The sequence below is a fragment of the Poeciliopsis prolifica genome, unplaced genomic scaffold (genome assembly GCF_027474105.1).
Source record: "Poeciliopsis prolifica strain line A6 unplaced genomic scaffold, Auburn_PproV2 SCAFFOLD026, whole genome shotgun sequence".
NCBI lineage: Eukaryota > Metazoa > Chordata > Actinopteri > Cyprinodontiformes > Poeciliidae > Poeciliopsis > Poeciliopsis prolifica.
Window position 1 is genome coordinate 6,916,264 of NW_026562401.1, and position 22,842 is coordinate 6,939,105.

Below are 22,842 nucleotides of genomic sequence, written 5' to 3' on the forward strand. Positions count from 1 at the left end.
TATTGTTTTTTTTTTTTTTTTTTTTTTTCGGTGCATCTTTAGTTTTGACTGAAGGATCAAAATACTGGGTCATAATATTAAGGCTGGGACTTTAAATCGTTTATAAACATCTTTGTTGTTGAGTTTATATGTATATTTTCTTTTTCAATAATTTAGCTGCAAAAGGGTTTTTAAATAGAAAATGTTCCACATTTTGTCAATATATAGTTTTTGATTAAAACATGATTAAGTACAGACCATGCAAAAGACTTGATTAAAATTTTTTATTGAGTTCCACCACATGTTAATATATACAAATATTATATGTTGTAAGGAATTCCAACTGTAGCTGTAGTGTATTTTGCTTTTCCACAGAGGACCCTTATCCCAGCAGCTCCATAGACCTAAAGTGTAAGGAGCGTGTGACCGACAGCGATAGCGAGAATGGTTCAGGAGATGAAGGGGATCGGAAAGTATGTCACAAATGTTTCTGTTGTTCATATTTTTAGGTCTCCTGCTGCATATTGATTGGTTTGTTTTGTAACACCGCTCTGTTCACTTTTTTTTAGAGAGTATTTGCGCCCGTCATCTGTTCCACTGCATCATCGTCTTCCTCACACCATACCCCTCATGGCAGGAGTGTCTCACTGTCCTCTTTTCCCAGCAGCAGACGTTATGATGAGGGCAGATCTGGAGTGGGAGGGTTTTCAGACCACAGAAGAAAGGAAAGAAGTGATGGAGAGAGTAAAGATACTTTAGTGAGTGAGGGAGGCAGCAATATGCAGGCCTCTTCTCTCTCCATCTCTTCTGCTCAACCAGTCAAATCAACTTCTCCAGCTGGAGGGCCTCAGTCTTCATCAGTAGGTTCTCTAGGAGTAAGCCAAGCTCTGGGCATTGGCGCTGTGAGGGTCGCATCTACTGTAGTGACGAACGTTATGCGTCCGGTCATCAGTACACCACTTCCGATCGCCAGCAAACCCAGAGATGGCGGCCCGTCGTCAAGTCCGCATCCTCCGGAGAGGAAGTCCCTCACTCCCCAGCAGCAGCCCCAAATTCTGATTGGTCCAGGAGGAGGAATTGGACCTCCAGCCGGAGGGGGTGGGTGCTACACATCATCATCACCAAACCCTGTAGGTGCAGGTGGTGTAGTGACTAACTTAGTGTTAGGAGGGGCTCTGCCTGCTCAGTCTGCTGTCCAGCTCATCACCCCCTCCCCTCACCCTCAGCCGTCCCATCAGCAGCCTCTTCCCTGTACAGCCGTTTCTGCGTCACACAGCCAAACCAACGGCCCCCTGCCCCTCCTCCAGCCCCAGTTCCTACCTGGCTCCCCTGCACCACCTGGGGGTAAGGCCATCACACAGGTTCAGTACATCCTGCCCACCCTCCCTGCCAACACCAACCCCAAGAGCCCGCCGCAGAATCTCAGCCAGCCAACCAGTATTTTCAACCTACCCACAGTTCCACCAACACATGTGTCCCTGGCCAATGGGAAACAGCAGGGGGCCGGCCTGCAAACAGGATACGCTCCCAACCCCGCAGTGGGCGTGATCAACCCTGGAGCAAGAGGTAAAAGGTCAACCACAAGTCCCACAATGTCCTGCATTTCCTCTGTGACTTCTAATGATGTGATCTGTTCCTCTGTCAGTGCAAACCCAGTCTCCGGTGCTCCAGGGTAAAATGTTTGTTCCCATGACAACAGTTCGGACTGCACAAGCCCCTGCCCAGCAGATTCCCATTGTCACTCCACCCCTTCCCGTCCAGAACGGTGCACAGTCCGGAAGCAAGGTCAGGGAGCGCTTCACAAGAGGGAATAACATGGAAACTTTTTTCCCAACTCTGCTTGTTTTGTGTTGGGAGCGTCAATATGGAAAATCATTCGTGTTTGGCTGTTTGTCATGGATTCTCTTTCTCTTTTTTTTATTTTTTCTTCTTTCTTTTCTAGATTATTCATCTTGCCTCCATGCCGGTGGTCCAGTCACAGCAGCCTCAGGGTGGAGCAGTGCATCATGCCAGCCCCTTCCCAGTAACAGTGGGAGCAGCAGTGGTGGCACCAGGATCAGCCCCCTCCCAGGCGGTGCTGCTGCCACCTGCTCCTACAAGGTAAATGATGACAAACTCTTAATACACTTGGTAAATATTACATTATATTCTAACAGTAATGAAAGTTTTTCATTTCTTGTTTAAAAATGTATTCTTAGCTCTGTTTTTTAAGTGTTTCAAATTGCTTGAAAACAAAAATGTTTTTTCACCTTTTTTAACAGCTTCTTCCTAATGTTACTAATCTACTCAACCATTTCTTTCCTTGCTCAGAACCACAAAACTGTTCAGATAATAATCACATTAAAGAAGAAAATTTCTTAACCAAATAAGGAAAAGAACCTGAAACAAATTTTATTCTCATTAACAGTCAATCAATAATTTGAATTTCCATCATCCATGCAGTTAATTGTGAAATTGGTTTTGCAAATTCAAAAATGTTAACATTTTTTTTGTGTGATTTTACATTATAGAGCTTGATAAAATGGGGTGTAATCTTGTGGTGACTTGAAAATAGTTTAGCAGTTTTTGACAAAAATCTAAATGTTTATTTATATTTGTACCCCTTACATGGATAGCCCTGAATAAAATTGAGTTCAACCAGTTTCCTTTGGAAGGTACTTAATTTATGAATTTGTGATTTGTTTGTTTTCAGGATGTATACAGCTGCCCTATGTAGCTCTCAGAAGTTTGTTGCACATTACTGAACAAACTACTTGATAAAGATAAAAGAACACATCAGACAAGTCTGATAACAAGTTAATTAAATGTAATAATCTTAATATCTTATGGAGCAATTTTCACTCACATAGCTATTTAAATGAGGCAGAATTGCATTTTTGGCTATGTATATAATATTGTGGTTCTTGTAAAGCTAACACTGCACTTCACATTTCACCCCGAACCCCATAGTAAAACATGGTGGTGACAGCATCATGCTGTGGGGATCTGCAGGGACTCATGGGAAGATGAATGCAGTGAAATCCTGAATGAAAGCTTGTTAGAGGCTGAAAAAGAAAGGTGAATGATCACCTTCCTGCTGGACACAAGTCCCAAACAATTACAATGCAACAGTTTAAATAAAAACAGTTCCTGCAATCTGTGCTGCAACTTCTGGATGCATCCTGGATCTAACACACCTGCATTAGAGGAATGAGTCTTAGCTCTATTTATTGCTGTTTTGGGGCCTTTTGTAAGGCTCCAGTGTACTTCAGATGTTCTCAGTTATTTCACCTATTTTAGTGGTAGTTTCATTTCATTTCAGCCTTTGGGGTGAACTGATTCCAAATTGCTGCTCATGAAGTGAAGTCAAAAGTGATTCTATCGCTGTAAACTGGTTTACAACCAAGTAAACAGGATACATTACAAATAACAAAATAATCTCCTTTTTTTCTACCGTTTCCCCAACCGCTGCTGTTCTTTGTAATTGAATCTGCAAGGAGCCAAGAAAAGTCCTTCAAGTAGTGTTCTACTGGTTGGATCACTCGCAGTCATTTAGAGATGAAATGGAGCTCTGCAGATCGATGTTTGAGAGAGATGGATGAACCCAATAAATGTCACCGATCAGATGTCTGGGAAGGCATAAACAATGCTTGACACAGCCATCATCATACAGGCACATGTCATTCTTCTTTTTGACTTGAGCTGCTGCAGATATTAGAAATCATGTTTCTTTATTGACATTTTCAGATTTTTGATATTTCATATTTTTGAATATTGATAATATACCAGTGTCATCGGCCCCTGTATAAACTTTCTTTTAAATATCACAGTTAGGAATGCAACTAACAATTATTTTAGGTATTGATTAATCTGTCAATTATTCTAACGATTAATCGGACAAAAAATAAATTCTGCAGATTTTTAACATAGGCATTAATTTAAAATGCTTTAAATGACGCAATAATACAATTTATTTTTAAATAAAAAAATGAAAGTTTCATTTTATTTTTTAATTAAATAAAATTTTAAATTCACTGACAGGATTCTGTTAGCGTACTCTTGATCATTTGTAGCAAGGGACGCATTCTTCAGGTAAAGATATCACTTCTAACATCAACATGTGAAAAACTGAGTTTGTTCTGCTTGTGTTAACCTTAATACAGCACAGGGCTAATCTGTTTCTTTACAGAATTTCAGCCATGTGAAGCTAAAACTTCTACCAGAGACGTTTCAAGTAGACCATATTTACAGACAAAGCTTATGACGGTTTTCAGCAGTTGGTCTTTTTTGAGTCGCTACGTTCCAGTTAATGAGCAATGAATTTCTAAATTGACGATTCTTTCAATAATCAATTCATTGTGATTAATCTGATTAATCGTTTCAGACCTAATCACAATTTCTAATCCAGAAGAGGCAAAATACATTAATATCATTTAATAATCAATCATTTGTTAGATAAATGAATGAGCCTGCAGATGTTTTTCCAGAAAAATTGTGACTTAATAATTTTAGACCAATTATCCAAAGAGAATGTATTTTCTCTAAAACAAAGTTGCTGTGTCTGAACTTCTCTTTCTCTGTGTCATATTGGGGAAAAAAACTTGAATGATAAAACATCTGTTTTTTCTTTATGAGGTATCGCTGGAAAAAAAAAGCATAGTCTATTTAACATAGCCAGGTGATAAATTGAGGTGGAATACATTTGTTTGTCCTGTTTGCATTGAATGAATTCATAGATTTTACAGTGCTCAGTGAGCAGACAATACATGAGGCTAAATTCCTGTCGGGGTGCAGCAGTAAGACTGCAGCTCTATTCTGGATGAGTTAGTCATGCTGCTGGTGGCCTGAGTTGCCTCTGCCTGCCCACCCCCACACTACCTCTCAGCTCCTCACACTGCACTACTCATCTAGTGCTACTTGCTGTGGTGTGCACTCATCGACTGACCCTCTGCAGCGCTTCTCTTTTTGTCTTCCTCTTTCCTTTCTAATCAGGTCTCTGTTCCTTACATTCTGACTCTGAATTGTTATTGTACTATTACACCATCTGCCACTGCCGTTGCACTTCTCTTTAGATATTATTTATATTTAAAGTGTTAACCTCACTGCTGATGTTGTTATTCTTATGTTTTATTCATCTATTTTTGTGCCTCCTGTTCAGAATTACCTATGTCCAGTCCACCCCAGGGGTCCCATCCACTCTGCCTCTAGTCTCCACAACAACAGGCTCCTCACCCCCCCAGCAAGCTGTACCAGTGCCTGGATCTGCTTATGTTCCTTCACCTTTAGCAACCCTTGGGTTTACAGCGATTGCACCACCTGGACAGACACTGGTCCAGCCACTGATTGCAGGTTAGAGGAGACATAAAGCCAAAGTTTTTGTTCCTTTCTGCTACTTCTGTGTTTGAGAGAAAAGGTCACCTGAAGAATTTATTCAAACCTTAACAGAATGAAATTTTAATCATTTTATGCCCAGTGGTTATGTCAAAGATGTATACCTCCTTTTAAATCAGTGTTGGTTTAGTGCATTGCATAAAGAGTAACCATCACTTTCTCATTTATGCTTGCATACGTTTGCTTTACAAAACCCCAATCTTTGCTCTTTTCATCCATTTCAGGTGCATCTGAATAAATTAGAATAGCATTGAAAAGTTACTTATCATTAGTATTAATTTAGAATATTTTAACTTGGAGCTAGTGAAAAAATAAAATTACATTTCTCAGAAAATGCCCTCCTTTCTCATGAATATTAGTGGTCAGCCACTTCCCTAAATGTGTGAGTAAAGTTGCGATTACTGTTGCCCTTTCTTTGCAAGTGTATTAAAATTATTATGGCATTGCTTCTAGCTGTACTAATGTTAAGCTATACAAAAATAAATAAGTTGAACTGACAAAACAAATGCATACAATAAAGGGACGAAATTGCTTGATAAGTTTATTTGCATAGCACATTTCAGCAACGAGGTTTTGTCAGAGTGCCTTACAAAGCAAATATATGAAACAAACAGAAAAAATATTATGTTTCAGTGACAAAAAGGAGGAGTGTGATGAAAAGTTGGAGCACTTGCTAAAATTAATGACATTCCAGTTATTATAAGTCAAAAGCAACTCTTATCAGGTGGATTTTCAGCCTTGATTTAAAGGAACTCAGTGTTTCAGCAGTTTTGCAGTTTTCTTTAAGTTTGTTCCAGATTTGTGATGCATAAAAACTGAATGCTGCTGGTTTTGGGATGCAGTACAGGCCAGAACCAGAAGACCAAAGAGGTCTGGAATGTAGATACAGCAGCAGCAGAATTTTAATGTATTTTGATGCTAAGTGGTTCAGTGATTAATAAACTAGCAGTTATATTTAAAGTCTATTCTCTAAGCTGCAGGGAGCCAGTGTAAGGACTTCAGAAATTGGGTTTATTTTCTCTACTTTCCTGGTTTTAGTGAGAACGTGAGCAGCAGCATTGTGGTTCAGCTGCAGCTGACTGACTTGTTTTGTCAAGGCAGACCTGTGAAGACACGCAGTAATCAGTGCGGCTAAAGATAAATGCATGAATGAGTTTCTCTAGATGCTTTAGTCCTAGAAATATTATTTAGATTAAAGAAGACTGACTTTTTAACTCTGTGTGGCTCTGAAGGTCCGCGTCTGGGTCCATCTCTACACACAGAGTTTGGGCCTGATCGCTGGTTTCTGGCTGCAATAACTCAAGCTATCAGCTGAGTGTTGGGTCTAAAGATAATGGTTTTAGTTTTGTTTCTGTTCAGCTAAAGAAAGTTATGGCACATCCACACATTTGATTTGTTTTAAGCACCTATTCTTTTGGGTTCCTAGTCACCTGGTGACATTATAATATAAATATCTGTGGATCATCTGTGTAGTTATGGAAAGTAATCTTATTATTTTCTGTAATCTAAGCTATCAGGAACATGTAGATATTAAATAAGAGGAGTCTCAGGATGAAACCCTGGGGTACACCACATGTGACTTCTGTCCACTCTAATGAAACTCTAATGAAAAGTTATCTTTTGACACAAAGAAGCCCCAGTTCTTTTTGTAAGACCAGATTAGCTTAAGTAAAGTACCAGAGAGTCTGACCCAGCTCAGCAGCCACTTATCCAGACAAGCAGAGAGGCACCCATACTCCCATTTTACTGCTGATGCAAAGTTGTGGAAAACCTAATAAAGGAATTGTAGTCAGAAATATAAAATCAGCTCCATCTCTTCAACAAAGGCCTCCATGGATTGTTTTTCCTGAGCTGAAAGCCTTCCATAACTCAATGCGAATGTCTGAACAAACAATAAAATCATATCAAGTATGAAAATCGTGTGCTGATTTTGCTATATAAAAATTAAGTTGTATTGTTTGGACAAGATTCATTTGGACCCTAATTGAATTAAAAGATGAAACAAAATAAAATTTAGTTTTTGGACCTGTCAGAATTTGCAGAAATAAATCACTTGGAAGATAAATATGCAAAGCTATACATATAGATTAGGTCGAAGTGAACGATACCAATACTTCCATTAGTTAAAATAAAATAAAGTTTTTTTGTTAGTATATAGATAAAATAGATTAATTTAATGTGGAATTAGTTTAATGGATGTCCCTTCTCCTTACCCCTCTGCTCGCCACAGCTCAGTCCCCACAACCCTCCAGCTCCGCCCCTGCCTCAGGTTCCGGGGGCCAGATAGTCACCGCCATTTACCCTCCATCACCAAGTGTCACCATGGCAACAGGGGTGGTCTCGATGGCGCCAGTGCCCCCCAGTGTGGTCTACTCTGTCTCTAACCCTTCGAGCGCTTCTCCCCACATCCTGCCGAAACACACGACTGCCCCCTCCACCGTCATGCAGCTCCATCCGCCGCCCCACCCGGACCGCCAAGCGGACAGGCACCTGCCCCCGGACCGATCTGCCGACCGTCAGAGCGACAGGCAGCCCGACAGGCAGCCCGACAGGCAGGTGGACATCCTGGCACATTCAGACAGACAGGTGGAGAGGCAGAACGTAAGCTCCAACAGTTCGGTGGCACCCCCTAGTGGCTCAGCTGCGTCCATAAGGCCCAGCAGTCCTCCACTTCAGATCCAAGCACCTGGTAGGACTGCCAGTTCTTTCTCAGATGAAATAATGACGCTTTGAATCTGTTTGGAAAAATTTAATTTTTGTGGTTTACAGGCAGTACACCCAGGTTACCACATCTTCCAGTCAGGCTCCCCCAGAAAGTAAAAGCAACGGTGGCGACCATTCCTGTTGGCAGCTATGATGGAGGAGGGCGAGGGAAAGACAGAGAACGAGACAAAGAGAGGGAGAAAGAAAGAGAGAGGGAACGAGAGCGAGAGAAGGAGAAGGAGAGGGAGAGAGAAGCAGCAGCTGCCAACAGTCATTTCTCCTTTGAGCCTGAGCCTTCAGGGCACACGGGATCTCCGGCAGCACATCCCAGTGATGAGCCGCCGTCCTCCGACACACCACTGGAGGGTTCCAGCACAGCGGACTCCTCTGACCCAAGAAACAGGGAAAGCACAACAACCAAAGAGGTGAAATGGGACACTCTAACACTACAACACAGACGGTCACAACAAGCAATAAATCAGACAATCTCATGCTGAAATGTAACTGTAACTTTTGCCTGTTTACCCTGTCAAATCTGAATGATTAGTATTTTTTTAAATGCAATTTTAGTAGCAGATACTGCATAAAACATTTTAATAATTGTTGTTTCAGTTGTTTTGTTTTTTATTTTGGATATTTAAAATCTCTTCCAGTGGCAATTTTATTATTTATTGTGATAATTTTTGGCACAATTTATTGTCCAGCCTGATGTTTTTTATTTATTTATTTTTTTCCAGGGCACCTTTGCTTTAGTTTTTAAGATGTATGTTTTGAACCTTTCCACAGGGTGGGTGGAAGGAGACCCTCCCTTCCTCTCCTCTTCCCCCTCCATCAGCCACAGAGCCTGCTTTGCCTCCTCCACAGACTGACAAAGACGGACCTACACCCAAAAAGATCAAAGCCCGCCCACCACCACTAAAGAAAACCTTCGACTCTGTCGACAAGTGAGTCATTTCCTCTGAGAATATTCTGCGCACAGATTATTGATTGATGGACTGTGTATATATACTGTATATTTGTGTACGTTTGCTGGACTGGCAGGGTTCTCTCAGAAGTATATTTCGAGGAGCGGTTTGCCGAGCTGCCGGAGTTTCGACCCGAGGAGGTTTTGCCGTCACCCACCCTGCAGAGTCTGGCCACGTCACCTCGTGCCATCCTGGGCAGCTACCGTCGCAAGAGGAAGAACTCAACAGGTCTCCCTTCTGATTTTTATATTTGTGTTAATAGACGTTAATATTATTCGGCTTTGTTTGCTCAAAAGGTTTCCTGCTGTCGTTCAGATTTGGACTCTGCACCTGATGAGCAAGCCTCTCCAAAGAGGAAGAGTCGGCGACGATCCAGCTGCAGTTCTGAACCAAACACACCTAAAAGTGCTGCCAAATGTGAAGGAGACATCTTCACCTTCGACAGAGCAGGTAGTGGGTTTGTCCAGTAAAGTTTCCGGGAATACATTGGTTGTTAGTTATTGCAATATAAATGAAATTCATTTTATCGCACTGAATAAAAAATATACTTGTTACCAACTGAAACATTTCATTTATGTGTTTAATTAGGATATTTTTTACATTAAAATTTATTCTTCTTTTGCTTCCAACGCGGTCTTAAAAGATCTGGAGTTTGAACCAATATTTTTCTGCATCTTGATGGAAAAAATTATTTACATTTTCAGACCTTGTTCTTAACCTTAAACATAAAAATTTGAACTTCCGAAAAAATAAAGGCCTTTAGACCCTCTAAGCCAGGCGTGTCAAGCTCCAGTCCTCTGGGGTCGGTGTCCTGCAGTTTTGGTTCAAAAGCTTTTTTTTTTTTTTAGCATCTTTTCAATCAAGATGCTAAAAAAAGGAGTGCATTTGCCCTTTAACACAGATCTGAATCAGAACTGTGCTGGAGCAACACAATGCTTTGTAACTTGGGGAACATATAGTTTATAAAAGCTTACGGGAAATGTGTTTTAGTCAAATGTCTGGAATAAAAACTGCTGGATTAACACGCAGAATAAGTTGATGACATGCAGGTGTTCGCTAGCAGCCTGACGAGATCTTTGGACCAAGAAGAGACAAAGATTTAGTTAAAAAGTTCTCAACAGGAAGCTAATGAGCTAATTCCTGTCAGCTTGAATGTGATTGTTAAGAATATTTATGAAAACAGCTGAGTCAGATATAAATTAGTTGGCCGACAAACCTTCTCTGTGGGGATCATTTCTGTATTTTCATCCTTGGCATTTCTTTATGGGAAGATGGACACTAATTATTCCCATTTTCATTTCATCATTTTATTTACCCATTTAATCACTTCGATGCATATTTATAACAATTTCATACACTGTTTGCAAATATAGGAGGGTTGAAATGATTAATCGGATTAATTGTGATGAATCCATTATTAAATTAACTGTCAACTAATTTAGTAGCAGATTAACTGGAGTACATACACTCAAAAAAGGCAGTTTGTTGAAAAAAATCCATAATCTTCAAATCATTAAATAAACAAAAGATGACAGTTTGCATTTAAGATCAAACATGAATAAAAGGACTTTGTAAATATATTTTATCCAAAACTCAAGTGGCAGCGTTTGACTGGTTCAAATTCTGTAAAGAAAAAAACTAAAAGATCACAATTGATCAAACGTAAAAAATAATCGATGGCGTAATCGATAACTAAATTAACTGTTAGTTCCAACCCTATAATATAGCACAAATGTTAAGACAATGGCTTTAAAATAAAATAGAAGGAGCTAATTACAGTGTTTAAAAAGGATAACCAGTGAATAAAGGCTGTTTAAAGCTATATTTTTGAGATGTTATTTATGATATAAAATCCTGAGCAGATCTCGCTTGTCTTGGGAGAGTTTAACTTTAGCCGTTTGAAAATCTCTGCTGCCTTTATCTTTAAGTCCAGACGTAAAACTTAAAGCATTGAATTCAAACAAGTTTGCTTAGGTTTTAATCTTTGTGTCTGTTGGTTGTCCAGCCACAGACGGAGAGGACATTCTGGCAGAACTGGAGTTTGAAAAGGTGCCGTATTCGTCCCTGCGACGAACTCTTGACCAGAGGAGGGCGCTGGTCATGCAGCTGTTCCAGGAGCAGGGCTTCTTTCCGTCAGGTACGCCGACACAAAAAAATCAACAATAATCTAAAGAATTAGTTTGTGACTGCAAGCCAGAATTCATACAGGTGCTTGAAATTCTTGAAAGTTTTTGATTTTTAATTAAATGTTTTCAAGGTTTGTGAAATGCTTAATTTTTGTGCAAAGTTCTTGAAAGTGCTTGATAATCACACTGAACAGTTTTATAATGATGTGGAACATAACATTTATCTAAATCAGGGACTTTTACAACATAATAAAAAAACAGGCATTTTTCCCTCACGTTCAAATTAAATGTTTTTTTTTTTAATCGGTTAGAATCACCAAACAAATTTCTATTTGATAAATGTCAGAAAACCTTAAAAAAAAATTGTAATGTTTTTTTCCCCCCATTTTTTGTCAGTATTTACCATAATATGAGAAGAAAGGCCATTTACCTTAACACAAGTTGTTTCAATGTAATGAACATGTATTATGCCTAATATTGCTCTGTTTAGTTGAATAAAGGTTCCTTATATTTTATATGTTGAACAATGTAAATGAGGGATATGTTTGTTACATTGTTTTGTTCTTAGACTAGTCAGGTGTATAGGGTGTGTGAAAGACATTTCAAAACATAAAACTTTATTATATTTTAGTTTACTTTGTCCCTGCTGTAGAATGTAGAATACAACCCTTTAAAAAAAAAAAAAAAAAGTTTATTTGTATTGTTTTTAAACTCCAAAGTTTGGTGCTGGAAAGGTTTGAAAAGTCACCTTGAAAATACTTGAAAAGTGTCCAGACCCTCATGAGCGTTGATCTCCTGCTTGCAGCTCAGGCCACTGCAGCATTCCAGACAAGATACTCCGACATTTTCCCCTCCAAGGTGTGTCTGCAGCTGAAGATCAGGGAGGTGCGGCAGAAGATCATGCAGACAGCGGCGCCCTCTGATGCCGCCATGTTAGGCCCGTCAGAGTCCGCTGCATCGGCTCCGGGGCCATCGGGCTCCCAGCTGGGGGAGGGGGCCAGCAAGGGAGGTGGAGACCTGCATGATGAGGAAGTGGAACAGGGAGCAGACGTGAGTCCAGAGGAGCTTCGTGAGTCACAGGACTCTTCTAGATGAGTGGTTGACCAGTCAGTAACTTCTCTGCTCACATTCTTCCACACTTATCCATATCCAGTTAGGATTTGTTTGCAGTATTTGGACTTTTTTTGTTGTTTTTTTTTTTGTTTTGTTTTTTTGTGTCCCTGTCACACCAAAAACATAAACACTTTAAAAACAGGTGGCACAGAAAGTACCACATAAACAAACTTTTCATGCCCAGACTTGAATCAGCACTCTGTATCGACCACCTCAAAGAAAGATTGATGCCAGTGACCGAAGCACCATCATGTACAGCTGCACTCATTTGCCTTGAAGATGAAACGGTTCCCGCTTCGGATAGACAGACGGTGAACGGTTGACAATTTTGAAAGAGGGTAGTTGATCCATGTTTTGATATTTGTTCTGTTTTTAATCATTTTAGAGGAGTAAAGGCAGTGTGTGAGGAGCAACCTGTATGTTAAACTTGCGTGTTCTGAGTTGGTGGTTTGTTTCTGCTGACGTTCGGGGGCTGGGCCCTCAGCAGCCGGAAACGATGCGACTGTTCGCAGTGGACCTTGAGAGATCACTTCCTCACCCGTAGGCCTTCAGAGGAGGTTTTACCAGGAGAGACTCGGGAGATGATCAGAAACTAAACGTGGACTTTCTGGCAGTGCCATCATTCCTGCAGATACCTGACCAGCCAGGACTGACCCGTTAACACATGCCAGTAGTTGGGAAGTGAGCATTCCTGTGCCTCTCGTTTGTTTGCCATGAAGGAAGGAGGAAAAGTTGGAGTCACCAGCGGGCACATCCTGGCTCTCAGATATAGAGGTCGAGCGAAAAAATTCCTTAATCCTCTGTTGCCAAGCAGTTTATTTACTTTTGATATTTTGTTTTGTATTTAACATCGTCATACTCGGTTTGTTGTTGTACTATTCTTATGGTTATTACTCATATCATTTAAGTGAATCATTCTCTACTCTGTATTCGTGTTTTTATGTTTTCTTTCTGGCAGAATTTTTCTTTAGTTTCTGCTGACAGTAAATTTCTTCTCTTAGGTTGAACTTTTTTTTTTTGTAATCTAACAGGCAGGTGAGACATGCTGCTCCACGCCTGTACAGTTCCTCCATTGTAGTCTTCCCTTGACTGGCCTCTCACCTCAGCAAGGACCCGCGGTGCAATTCTTTTTATTTGTTTCAGACAGGAATACAAACACAACACGGATCTTTTCAAGTCATTTCAACAGTAATAAGTCGTCTGTTTTTAGAAGACCCTGTATGCCTCTTACTACCCTCGCTAGGTTTCTATAGTCTCAACACTTACACTTTTCCTTCCTCCACCTCTATCCTCCCCTCCTTCCTCCTTTTGTCACTTTATTGCTCTCTCCTGACCTCCTTTCTAGAAGGGCGGAGGAAGAAAAGCTGGAGGAAGTGAAGGGAGGGAACAAATCAAAGAGCTGGTAGGACATAATACTGGTTGTGTCTTTGTGCAAGACTTGGTTGTGTTGTAAATAATTACTGTAGAGTCTGTCGACTCATTATTGATATGGAAAAACAATCTGTCATTGAGCATATGTTGACTTTTATCATTACTGAAGAAAAAACAATAAATGGAAAAAACACCCAATAAATATGACTATAAATGTTGTGTTTTGATTATGATTCTGTTACCATGAGAGAATTGTGAAAGTATAAATTAGATTTAAATTTCTATCTAATTGGCTAATTGGATGGGTGTTAAAGGTGTTTGAACAGAAGTGTCTTCTTTGAGCTCTGGTGTTATTCCACACTCTGCCACCTTCTGGCCAATTGGTGAAAGTTCACAAAACAAGTGTGTATTCCTGGTGAACACATTGTTGGTCTTTGAAGAGCAGCAGCGTCAAACTCCACGCCTGGTGTCCTGCAACAGTTGCTCCGCTCAAAAATAAAAAAGAATCGGGTTGTTTCAGTCATTGTCTTCTAATTTTGCATAAAATCAGTGCGTTATTCAACTACCATCAGTGCTGGAATTAGTTTGGTGCGTCACTGAACTCATTCTTTACCACTTCCCTTCATGTTTAATGTGAATATATTTTTTTGTTTTATAGGAATAATATTGAATAAATGGTAAAGCCATTGTACTGAACAATGCTTGCTTTGTAAACCACAATATTTTTATCGTCTAGGTTTAACTGAATTATCTCATTTTATCCAAATTGTCCCACTGATGCCATTTTTGGCCAAGTACTGAACCAAACCTGTACAAAATAATGTAATATGTATAATACTAATGACAAACTGCTACCCTGTCCTGTCTTTGGTTGAAGGGTAGCCATTTATCTGGATTTTCTAACGAACGCGATGATCAATCTGGAATTTCAACACCTATTTGATCTTGCTATTGATCCAGTGCCAGGATTATTACACTTCTAACTATGCATATTTTTTATTTTATGCAGGATTTTCATCAAAGGTTTGAGGGTAAAATGAGTAGAAGCTGGATATAGGGCAAGCTGGAGGAAGAACAGCAAATGTTACCTTAATAGGTAAATATCCTTCTAATTGATTAAAACATATGGTTGTACAACAGGGTTATTTAAGAATCAGTTATGTCCAAATACTTTAAAACACAGCTGTCTGGTTGAAAAATGCAGAGAAACGTTAAGAAAAAAAACATTTATTTTACAATGAAACCGTGATAAAAAATAATATAAATGTAATCAGAGGCACAAACAATGGTCCTTATTTAAATTTATAGTCATATTTTTAATTTAATTGGTATCACTTCCAAGTGTATCAACAGTGATCCCTCAAATGAGAAAAGAGGAGGAAACCTGACAAACTTTGGTCTTATAGTCGAGTTCAGAAGTATCCGGTTGCGTAAAATCATCACATTTTCCTTCACAGCAGTGAATTAGTCTTAGTTTTCAGCCAGTATTCGGACTAACGTTGAATCGGATCCGGTTTTGGTTCACTCAGAGCAGCTGCAGCCCGTCTGCTGCTGGGTCCGCAGCGAGGCCGTTCTCCAAAGCTCTCTGATAGATCTCCAGCGCCTGCTCCAGAGGCAGAGCCCCTCCCTCGCTCGTCTCGATGATGGCGATAGTCTCTCCAAACTCATTACACATGATGGTGGGCGTGCCTTGTGTCTGTGAAGAGGATTATTATTAATTAGTAACAAAAGTACTGGGATTCCTACTCTTAATTAATTCTGTTAATATGGATGGTCCTGGTGAGGGAAGACAAAATGAGTCCTGTGTGCAATCCAACAAGATTAATGATCATTTAATTGTAAGAAAATGTAGATTATGTAAGGTTACATGGTTTCATTATGACCCTCTAAAGCAACATGAATGTGAGTGAAATAAACCCAGAGCCATTAGTAGCATTGTAGATTAAATTTACCACCAAAAAAAGTCAAATTTTAAGGTTAATTTAACATTTTTACAAAAAAATTGAATAAAGACTGATTTATAAAAGCAATAAAACAAAAAAAGTTAAATATCCAGTGAGGAATACTTGAAGCGGCACTGTACCTGCTGTAGATCTGAGGTCTGGATCTGGATGAGCTGGGTTTGCCCGTTGGCCAGGTCCACTACAGAGGCGTCCACCAGCGCCACTGCAGAGCCGGCCTCCGCCTCCTCGTCCAGCCTCTGCTGCCTCGCGTGGGTCTTCTTGTGGTTCCTCAGGTTGGAGAAGGTCTTGAAGGCTTTGCTGCACAGCGGGCACACGTGCGGCCGCTCGCCCGTGTGCGTCCTGCGGTGCTCCGTAAGGTGCATGCTCTGGATGAAGCCCTTTCCGCAGGTTTCGCAGCGAAACGGCCGCTCGCCCGTGTGGACACGCATGTGCTCCCGCAGGTGCGTGCTCTGACGGAAGCGCTTCCCGCACACCTGGCAGGGGAACGGCCGCTCGCCGGTGTGGACGCGCTGGTGGAGCGCAACCGCAGAGGATGACACAAACAGTTTGCAGCAGATGGGACATTGGTGAGCTTTGGGCCGCTTTCCGGCGTTGCGCTGCAGCCGTCCTCGACCCAGGGAGAAGTGGCTCAGTCTGTGAAGCCGCAGGTTGGAAGGAGAGTTCAGCTTCCTCCCACAAATATTACAATCTAAGGCTCCTTTACCCCAGCTGGTTAAATCCCCTGACGATTCGATCACTGTTGTTGACGTGGATGGTTCTGACGGGTTTTGGACCGGTGTCGGGTGCTGCTCCACACAGTGACTTTCCCGCTGACTCTTGGTCAGAAAGCCCGCTTCACAAAGAGGACAGGGAAAAGGAGCCGGAGCTCCGGGGTGTTGAGTGAAGCGGTGCGCCGCCAGCTTGTTGGGCCAGCGAAACGTGGCGGGGCATTCGGGGCAGGCAAGCTTCGGCGCGCTGGAGTGCAGCAGGCTGTGTTGACGCAGGTTGGACGACTGGGAGAAGGAGCGGTAACACACGTCGCAGCGGTACGGGCGAACTCCAGAATGGATGAGTGTGTGGCGCATCAGATTGGCCAGCAGGGAGAAAGTTTTCCCACAGTCTGAACACTGGAAGGGCTTCTCACCCGTGTGTATGCGCATGTGGTTCTGCGCGTGGATCTGCTTCTTGAACAACTTCCCGCATACGCCACACACAAACCTGCGCTGAGGAGTGTGGGACTTGCTGCGGTGGTGAGCGAGCAGCAGCTGGGAGGGAAACGTCTTCGAACACGAACGACAACTAAACGGCCCGTTGTCTGACGACGAGGCGGTGTCTCTGGACGCCGCTTCATCGACAGAACCAGAAACTGCGACGTCTTTCGTCATAACCTGCTGCTGCTCATGAGCCGCTTCCATTGTGACATTGTCCTTCTCCTTCATCTCTTCTTCAGCATCCAGAGTCCTGGGAGACTCAGACTGTTGCTCCATCTCTTCTTCTGTGAGTGGAGCCTGCTCATTGATTCCTGCTTCATCGATCTGAGGTTTCTTCTTCTCTCTTGCTCTCTGGAGGATAGCAAGAGCGGAGGCAGATGCTCTTTGTGGAGGAGAAGCCTAGAGAAGAACAGAGATTACGTGACTTTACATTAAGTGTGCTGAAGAAGCAGAAGCAGAGGGCGAAGCCAGTTCCTACCACAAAGATGTGAGTGGCTGCTCCTGATGAATCCGGGTCGAGGTGGGTCCGACGATGGTAGAGGTATTTAGTCATGTTGGTAAAGGTCTTGTTGCAGATCTGACACCTGTGAAATGGATCTGCAACATGTACCTTTCTGCAAGAGATCAAAATCAAAAAGAAAAATGTATATTCAGTCAAAGTCATTTCTGCTAAATAAACCTGTCCGAATTATTACAGCTCCAATTGCCCGATAAATTGAGGACTATATAAACCGTTTCAAATTATTATGCAAATTGGATTTAAGTGAAATAGAGATTGCATTTTTTTGTTGTGCTATTAAATTTATAGGTGGTATTGTGTGTCAGGGCTCTTTGAATTACTATAATTAATCTCAGAGAGCTGGTTGATTAGTTTTTAAACTGCCCAACAGTTCTTGGCCATTTGTATGTGAGGGATGGAAGAAGCCCAAGCTGAGAACACCATATTTTCTGCTATTTATATCAGAGGTGGGTGCTAGCTAACTTGCTAACGTTTGGAAAAAGTGTTGGGAAAATTAATCTAGACTTAAGTTTTTTGCCGTCTTGAAATCTGGCTAATCTAACGGTTGTGTTTTCTCACACCAATATTATATCAGTACTAGATGGTTCACACGTCTTAACAGAAAATATGTTTGCATGTTGGACCTTGTTTATTTGCTGCAGGGATTCTCCCCAAAAAGGTTTACAAGACATAACATAAACACATTGGCCTTACCCAGAGAGCCACCAAGCAGTTTTAATATCCGAGGAATCAATGCATGTACTGGATTTAAATCCCCAGGAAGTTTCCTGTGTTTTTCCCAGTTTAGCAGAATGAGATTTATAGAAAAGGAAAATATTTGGACCCATGAACCGTTCCCCCCTCCACACACTTGGACCCTAAATTACTGTAATCAAATATTCACCTGTGCATGATGAGCGTCATCTCAGTAGTAAAACCATTCCCACAGTCCACACACAGGTACCGTGCAACGCCTGAGTGAGTGCCTATGTGCGTCTGCAGCGACAGCGCTTTCTTGAAGACCTTCCCGCACTCCGGACACTCGTGCGTTCCCTCCTCGTGAACACGCCTGTGAGCGGCGAGCCGGTTGATGGAGGTGAAGGCGCGGTCGCAGAGCTCACAGCGTAGAGGTTTGGCCAAACCCAACGCCTTCATCTCTGCTGCTCTGCTCCTCAGATCCTGCGACTTCAGCAGAGCCTCTTCGCTTCCTCGCATCTCATCGAGGCCGCTCATGACACCCGGCCCTCCGCTCTCCTTGTCCTGGCCCAAGAAGTGCTCCCCCTGGTGCTGGAGGAAGTCCTCTGGAGTATTGAAGAGAAGGGCGCACTCCGAGCACTCGTAAGGGTGGATGACCACCAACTCGGCTGATGGCTGCTGCTGCCTGCCGGCGCCAGGCGCCAGCCTGAACTCCAGTCTCTGGACGCCGTTCTCCAGGACCTCCAGTTTCGCCGAGGAACTCTGACCCAGAGCAGACAGCAACGTCGGCTGCTTGGAGCGGTGTTGGCTTGGGACGGTGGAGCCGTCCGCCAGAGCTTGAGCGGTAAGGATCTGCAGGTGCATGGTGGCGGAGCCAGGAGTCGGGGTCACAGGGGGCAGCAGGTAGGAACGGGTGGACCCAGCAGGTTTGGAGGAAGATCTACGAGTCTTCTTCTGCTGCTGCTGGTGGGAAAGTACCTGAAACAAGGTCAAATGAAAACATAAAGAGGATAGAAACACACACAGTTCAGAAGTTTGGTGTTTCAACTTTTATGATATCAAATCCTGTCCACTAAAGATAGAACTTTTCAGAAAATCTTTCATCAATGCATTCTGGTTGTATGCACTGATAAACATTTACAAATTGCTGAATTATTACAAAATAGTTGTGCGTACATTCAATAAGTGAATAAATAAAATTATATTGAGCATCTTTCCACATTGATCAGTCCCTACAGGAATTTGTGACCGTTGTGATTATGGATTTTTTTGCAATCAAATTTACCAATTTTGTGGAGCTACTTTAAAAACATCTTTGCAATATTCAAACAGACTGTCAATGTGACTTTTTGTTCTTCCTATATTGATCACAGACTTGACATCACGTAAGAATGAGGCAGCAGTTGTAGAAGTAAGAAATACTCATTAAATTTAAACGCCATGTTTTTGATCGTTTTAGCAGAAAATTCACAATTTTGCATTAGCGGGAAAAAGAATTTCCATCGTAAAAAACTGGAGGGACTGACTGATGTAATTTGGCAGAAGACAGATAAAAACTGTTCTGATTTGGCTGACAAAATAATATTTATGCATACAACTGTTATCTTGAAGCCTCAAAGTGTCAATCTGGAGTTTAGAAGGCCACATAAAACTCTATGGTGGGCCGAGTTTGACTCATGGGGCCAAAATGAAACCTTTCGTTGAAGCATGGCATTTTTCCCCAAAACAAGAGGCAGACAAACCAAACAGTCAGGGGTTTATATGAGGTCTAGATAAAAACACCTGTGCCAGGATCTCTCCAGCCTGCTGCTCACTCAGCACAAAGTTCTGCATGTTGTTGAGAGGAGTGATGGAGCCGTCCGCCTGCAGCACATACTCCTGCCAACATGAACAGAAACACAAAATCAGTCTTTTTATGTTTGATTGAAATATACTGTTAAATGTCCATTTACTCAGATAATATAACATTTTAAAGTCTGGGGGGAAAAAAATTAAAAACAATGACCTGAAAAAGAGGCGAACAAGAAGACATCTTGCAATAAAAAAAAATTACTTTTTCATGTGTTTTTGACGTACATTTGAATTTATCTTCCCTTTAAATGAAATGTTTATTGACAATTAAAAGCGCCTGGATGTTATTTGCTAACTGAAGTCAGTAGAACATTAACTCAGAAGCTGACTAAGCAGAAATGTCTCTGCCAAACTACATTACCAAGCTGCTGCTGATCAAAGGTTGTATTTACAGCACAAACAGAATAAGTCATCAGTTGGACACTGGTTTGTTTCCCAGGAATGGATGAGTGTTTGGATTGCTTACGTTGGAAGCCTGTGCATTGCTGTGTGTGCTGCTCCTGCTGTGTGTTCGCCGGTGCTCCAGCCAGGTATCAGGGGAGTCGAACAGAGCCAGGCAGTCGAGGCACTGGTACTGAACGGGTCCCTGCGCCTCTGCGCTGGCCTGCTCCAACTCCTGGACCTCGCACACCTCTGGACACAACAGGAGAAGAAGTTTGAGTTGGTTTGCAGCTCAGGAGGTGTTTTCCGTTTAGTGAAAATGTGAGGCAGATTCAGCTAGAAATATAATATTTAGAGCTACTGAAAACACGCAGATTCAGGGAAAAGAGGAAACAACAGAGCTTCTGATAAACAGGATAATTTATCAAACAGAGGCGGAGAAAAGAGATGCAACCCAGAGAGTTTGGGAAAGAGGCAATGTAAATAGTTTAGATTATCTCTGGTGTCAACTCAGCAAAGACAGAAGTCACGTGAGCAATTTAACTATTTAGGAATTTTATGATTATAACAAAGCTGCTACTAATGAGAAAGAAACAACTGAGAAGGATTAGAGCAGGGAAAGAAGTAGGCACCAACAGAGAAGATATAAAAGGAACGGTTATTCATGTCTATAGTTAATGTCACTGTTAGTATCATTTCTTCCTGAAGTTTTCTGTCTTTGCAAATATTTTTTACCGTTTAACCCCTGTGTTATGAAGTGGGAGAGAAGAAGAGGAAATGGAGCAGACAATGACAGAGAGCAGCTAAAATGACAACATATCAGTTCCAGTATTAAGTGTTCGAGAGGGTGAACTTGCACTATTATGTCATTGTCATTAAATTATTTGAAAAAGGTTTTAAAACAATAATATTATTGTTTATCACAACAATTAGTGGTAAAATGATCATCCAGTAAAATTTGTTGTGACAAGCCTAGATAAAATACAGTTATAGAAAAGCAATAAAATAGAAAATACTTCCGGGTTTTTATTAATTTATCAAGGTTCTACATTTCCTGTAACTTTTGCTGTTAAATCACCTTGCTGCCCGACCTCCATCCCAGCCTCTCTCATGTGCATCTCCTGATGCTGCAGCAGCTCCTCTGCATTCACCAGGAGGCTCCCACACTCCAGACACTGGTAGTGCTGACTCTCGCTGATGCCTGAGGCCTCAGCATCGTTTTCCTGGGCCGTGTGGATCTGCTGGTGGATCAGAACCTCCTCCAGGGTGCCGAAGAGCTGCTGGCACTCGCTGCACATGTACTGGTGCTCCACATACATGTCCTCTGCCTCCTCCTGGCCCCCTTCCTCCATCATGGCAGGGTGTCGGCGTGGGCAGTGACTTGTTATGCCTGGGAGTTGATCATGGGAAGTTGCATGAAGGACTGATTGATGGGGAAACGTCACAGCCCGGACTTGTTAATGAAGGCAACTTCTTGGCATCTAGAGAAACGACAACAAAAACAAATTAAATCCCTTTTTTAAAAAAGTACGATTTACCTTCTACGCTGTGCCTTTGTGTTTGTAGTTGATTTATAAAGTGAAATACTCTATGAATAAACAACGATCCCTGTAGTGTTGATGGAGGCATGGTGAAAGAAGTGCGGGAACAAACACACGACCGTTAGCTGAATGAAGGGCCTCTGATGCTAACATTACCACCTCGATAAACTAAACCCGCTCCCAAATTCTTCACCTGCTTCCAAAAATAAACTATCTTTGTTTACAATGTGTGATAGCGTAGGGAGAGCTGTTGGCGGCGCTCCTTTGGAGGCTGCAGACCTGTTTCTCGGCACCGCGGTTTCCTGAAAGCGGAGGCCCGGTTCGTCGGGCGGTCCGTCAGGCGGCGCTAGCCACTTTTCTCCGCAGCTCTACGGCGGGCCCTTCTTTAACCTTACCTCTCATTTACTCTCGCTGATCAGACCGTTGTGTGCTCTTCCCTCGGAGTTAACGCACCCGTTTGTCTTTAATGGCAGTCTTTGCCAGCAGTCGTAACTTTAAAAATTCTAAAACAGATAAATCGCCATATAAATATGGTATATAAAGCGTGTAAAGCGACGTTTACCCGCCGTTCGCAAATGTTCCTGTGCTGTAAAGCCCCGCCTACTGTGATAGCGTGTGCGTTTTAGCTCCTGTGATTGGACAGAACGACTGTCAATCACAATTGCCACTTTAATGCTGGGAATTGTAGTTTTTACAACCGAGCGTTAGCCTCCATAAAATTTTAAAGCGAGGAGAAATTTCTCCAAATATAAGGTAGTGCTAAATTAATACACTGATGTATTCAAAGTTGAAATATTAAATTTTTAGTCTAGCTTTCACATGAACTTCAGTAGTTCTGCTTTTACGTAAATAATTTTGAAAAATTTCTTATTTGCATACAATTTTTTTGAAACTATCCAGATTGGTTTTTAATGCATCTTTATTTTACTTTATTGTTTGCTTGTTTGTGCATAAACAATACTATACATCTATTTTATTAGAATTATGTTAGAACATTTGTAGCTATACATAAACACGACCTGTCTAGGTTGTACCCCGCCTCTCGCCCTGAACATTAGCTGGAGATAAAGTCTGTCTTATCTTTTCTCATTAA

At 41.7% G+C, this 22,842-nt stretch overlaps 2 protein-coding genes across 7 annotated transcripts in view; one reads left to right on the forward strand and one right to left on the reverse strand.

Moving 5' to 3' along the window:
* The window catches only part of cicb (capicua transcriptional repressor b), a 44,616-nt gene extending 30,470 nt beyond the window's left edge, over window positions 1-14,146 (forward strand). For 2 of the 5 annotated variants that reach the window (XM_055048128.1, XM_055048132.1), the window contains 12 exons: window positions 355-452; window positions 549-1,545; window positions 1,625-1,764; window positions 1,922-2,079; window positions 5,117-5,307; window positions 7,580-8,038; window positions 8,119-8,477; window positions 8,839-8,996; window positions 9,085-9,245; window positions 9,333-9,467; window positions 11,023-11,154; window positions 11,949-14,146. In XM_055048128.1, coding sequence (XP_054904103.1) covers window positions 355-452; window positions 549-1,545; window positions 1,625-1,764; window positions 1,922-2,079; window positions 5,117-5,307; window positions 7,580-8,038; window positions 8,119-8,477; window positions 8,839-8,996; window positions 9,085-9,245; window positions 9,333-9,467; window positions 11,023-11,154; window positions 11,949-12,238 — 3,278 coding nt within the window. In that variant the 3' untranslated portion in view covers window positions 12,239-14,146. The remainder of the gene's footprint in view (window positions 1-354; window positions 453-548; window positions 1,546-1,624; window positions 1,765-1,921; window positions 2,080-5,116; window positions 5,308-7,579; window positions 8,039-8,118; window positions 8,478-8,838; window positions 8,997-9,084; window positions 9,246-9,332; window positions 9,468-11,022; window positions 11,155-11,948) is intronic. The other 3 variants (XM_055048130.1, XM_055048131.1, XM_055048129.1) reach the window with 3 other exon arrangements.
* A 692-nt stretch (window positions 14,147-14,838) lies between these two features.
* znf526 (zinc finger protein 526) lies at window positions 14,839-22,337 on the reverse strand. 2 transcript variants are annotated; one of them, XM_055048134.1, is made up of 8 exons: window positions 22,145-22,337; window positions 21,287-21,689; window positions 20,294-20,460; window positions 19,759-19,854; window positions 18,185-18,954; window positions 17,260-17,395; window positions 15,711-17,180; window positions 14,839-15,323 (listed from the first exon to the last, which is right to left on the reverse strand). In XM_055048134.1, the coding sequence occupies exons 2-8, from the start codon at window positions 21,561-21,563 to the stop codon at window positions 15,153-15,155; spliced, it is 3,087 nt and encodes a 1,028-aa protein (XP_054904109.1). In that variant the 5' UTR covers window positions 21,564-21,689; window positions 22,145-22,337; the 3' UTR covers window positions 14,839-15,152. The 2 variants fall into 2 exon arrangements, with proteins under 2 accessions (XP_054904109.1, XP_054904110.1); XM_055048135.1 differs by lacking the exon at window positions 22,145-22,337 and adding an exon at window positions 22,029-22,110.
* Window positions 22,338-22,842: the final 505 nt, after the last annotated feature.

Excerpts from the sequence above, each read along its gene's own strand:
- znf526 (XM_055048134.1), bottom strand. The coding sequence starts at position 21,563 with ATGATGGAGGAAGGGGGCCAGGAGGAGGCAGAGGACATGTATGTGGAG. Across the intron at positions 19,855-20,293 it reads GCAATGCACAGGCTTCCAAC|GAGTATGTGCTGCAGGCGGA; the intron begins GTAAGCAATCCA and ends TCATGTTGGCAG. Across the intron at positions 17,181-17,259 it reads CAGCCACTCACATCTTTGTG|GCTTCTCCTCCACAAAGAGC; the intron begins GTAGGAACTGGC and ends GTTCTTCTCTAG.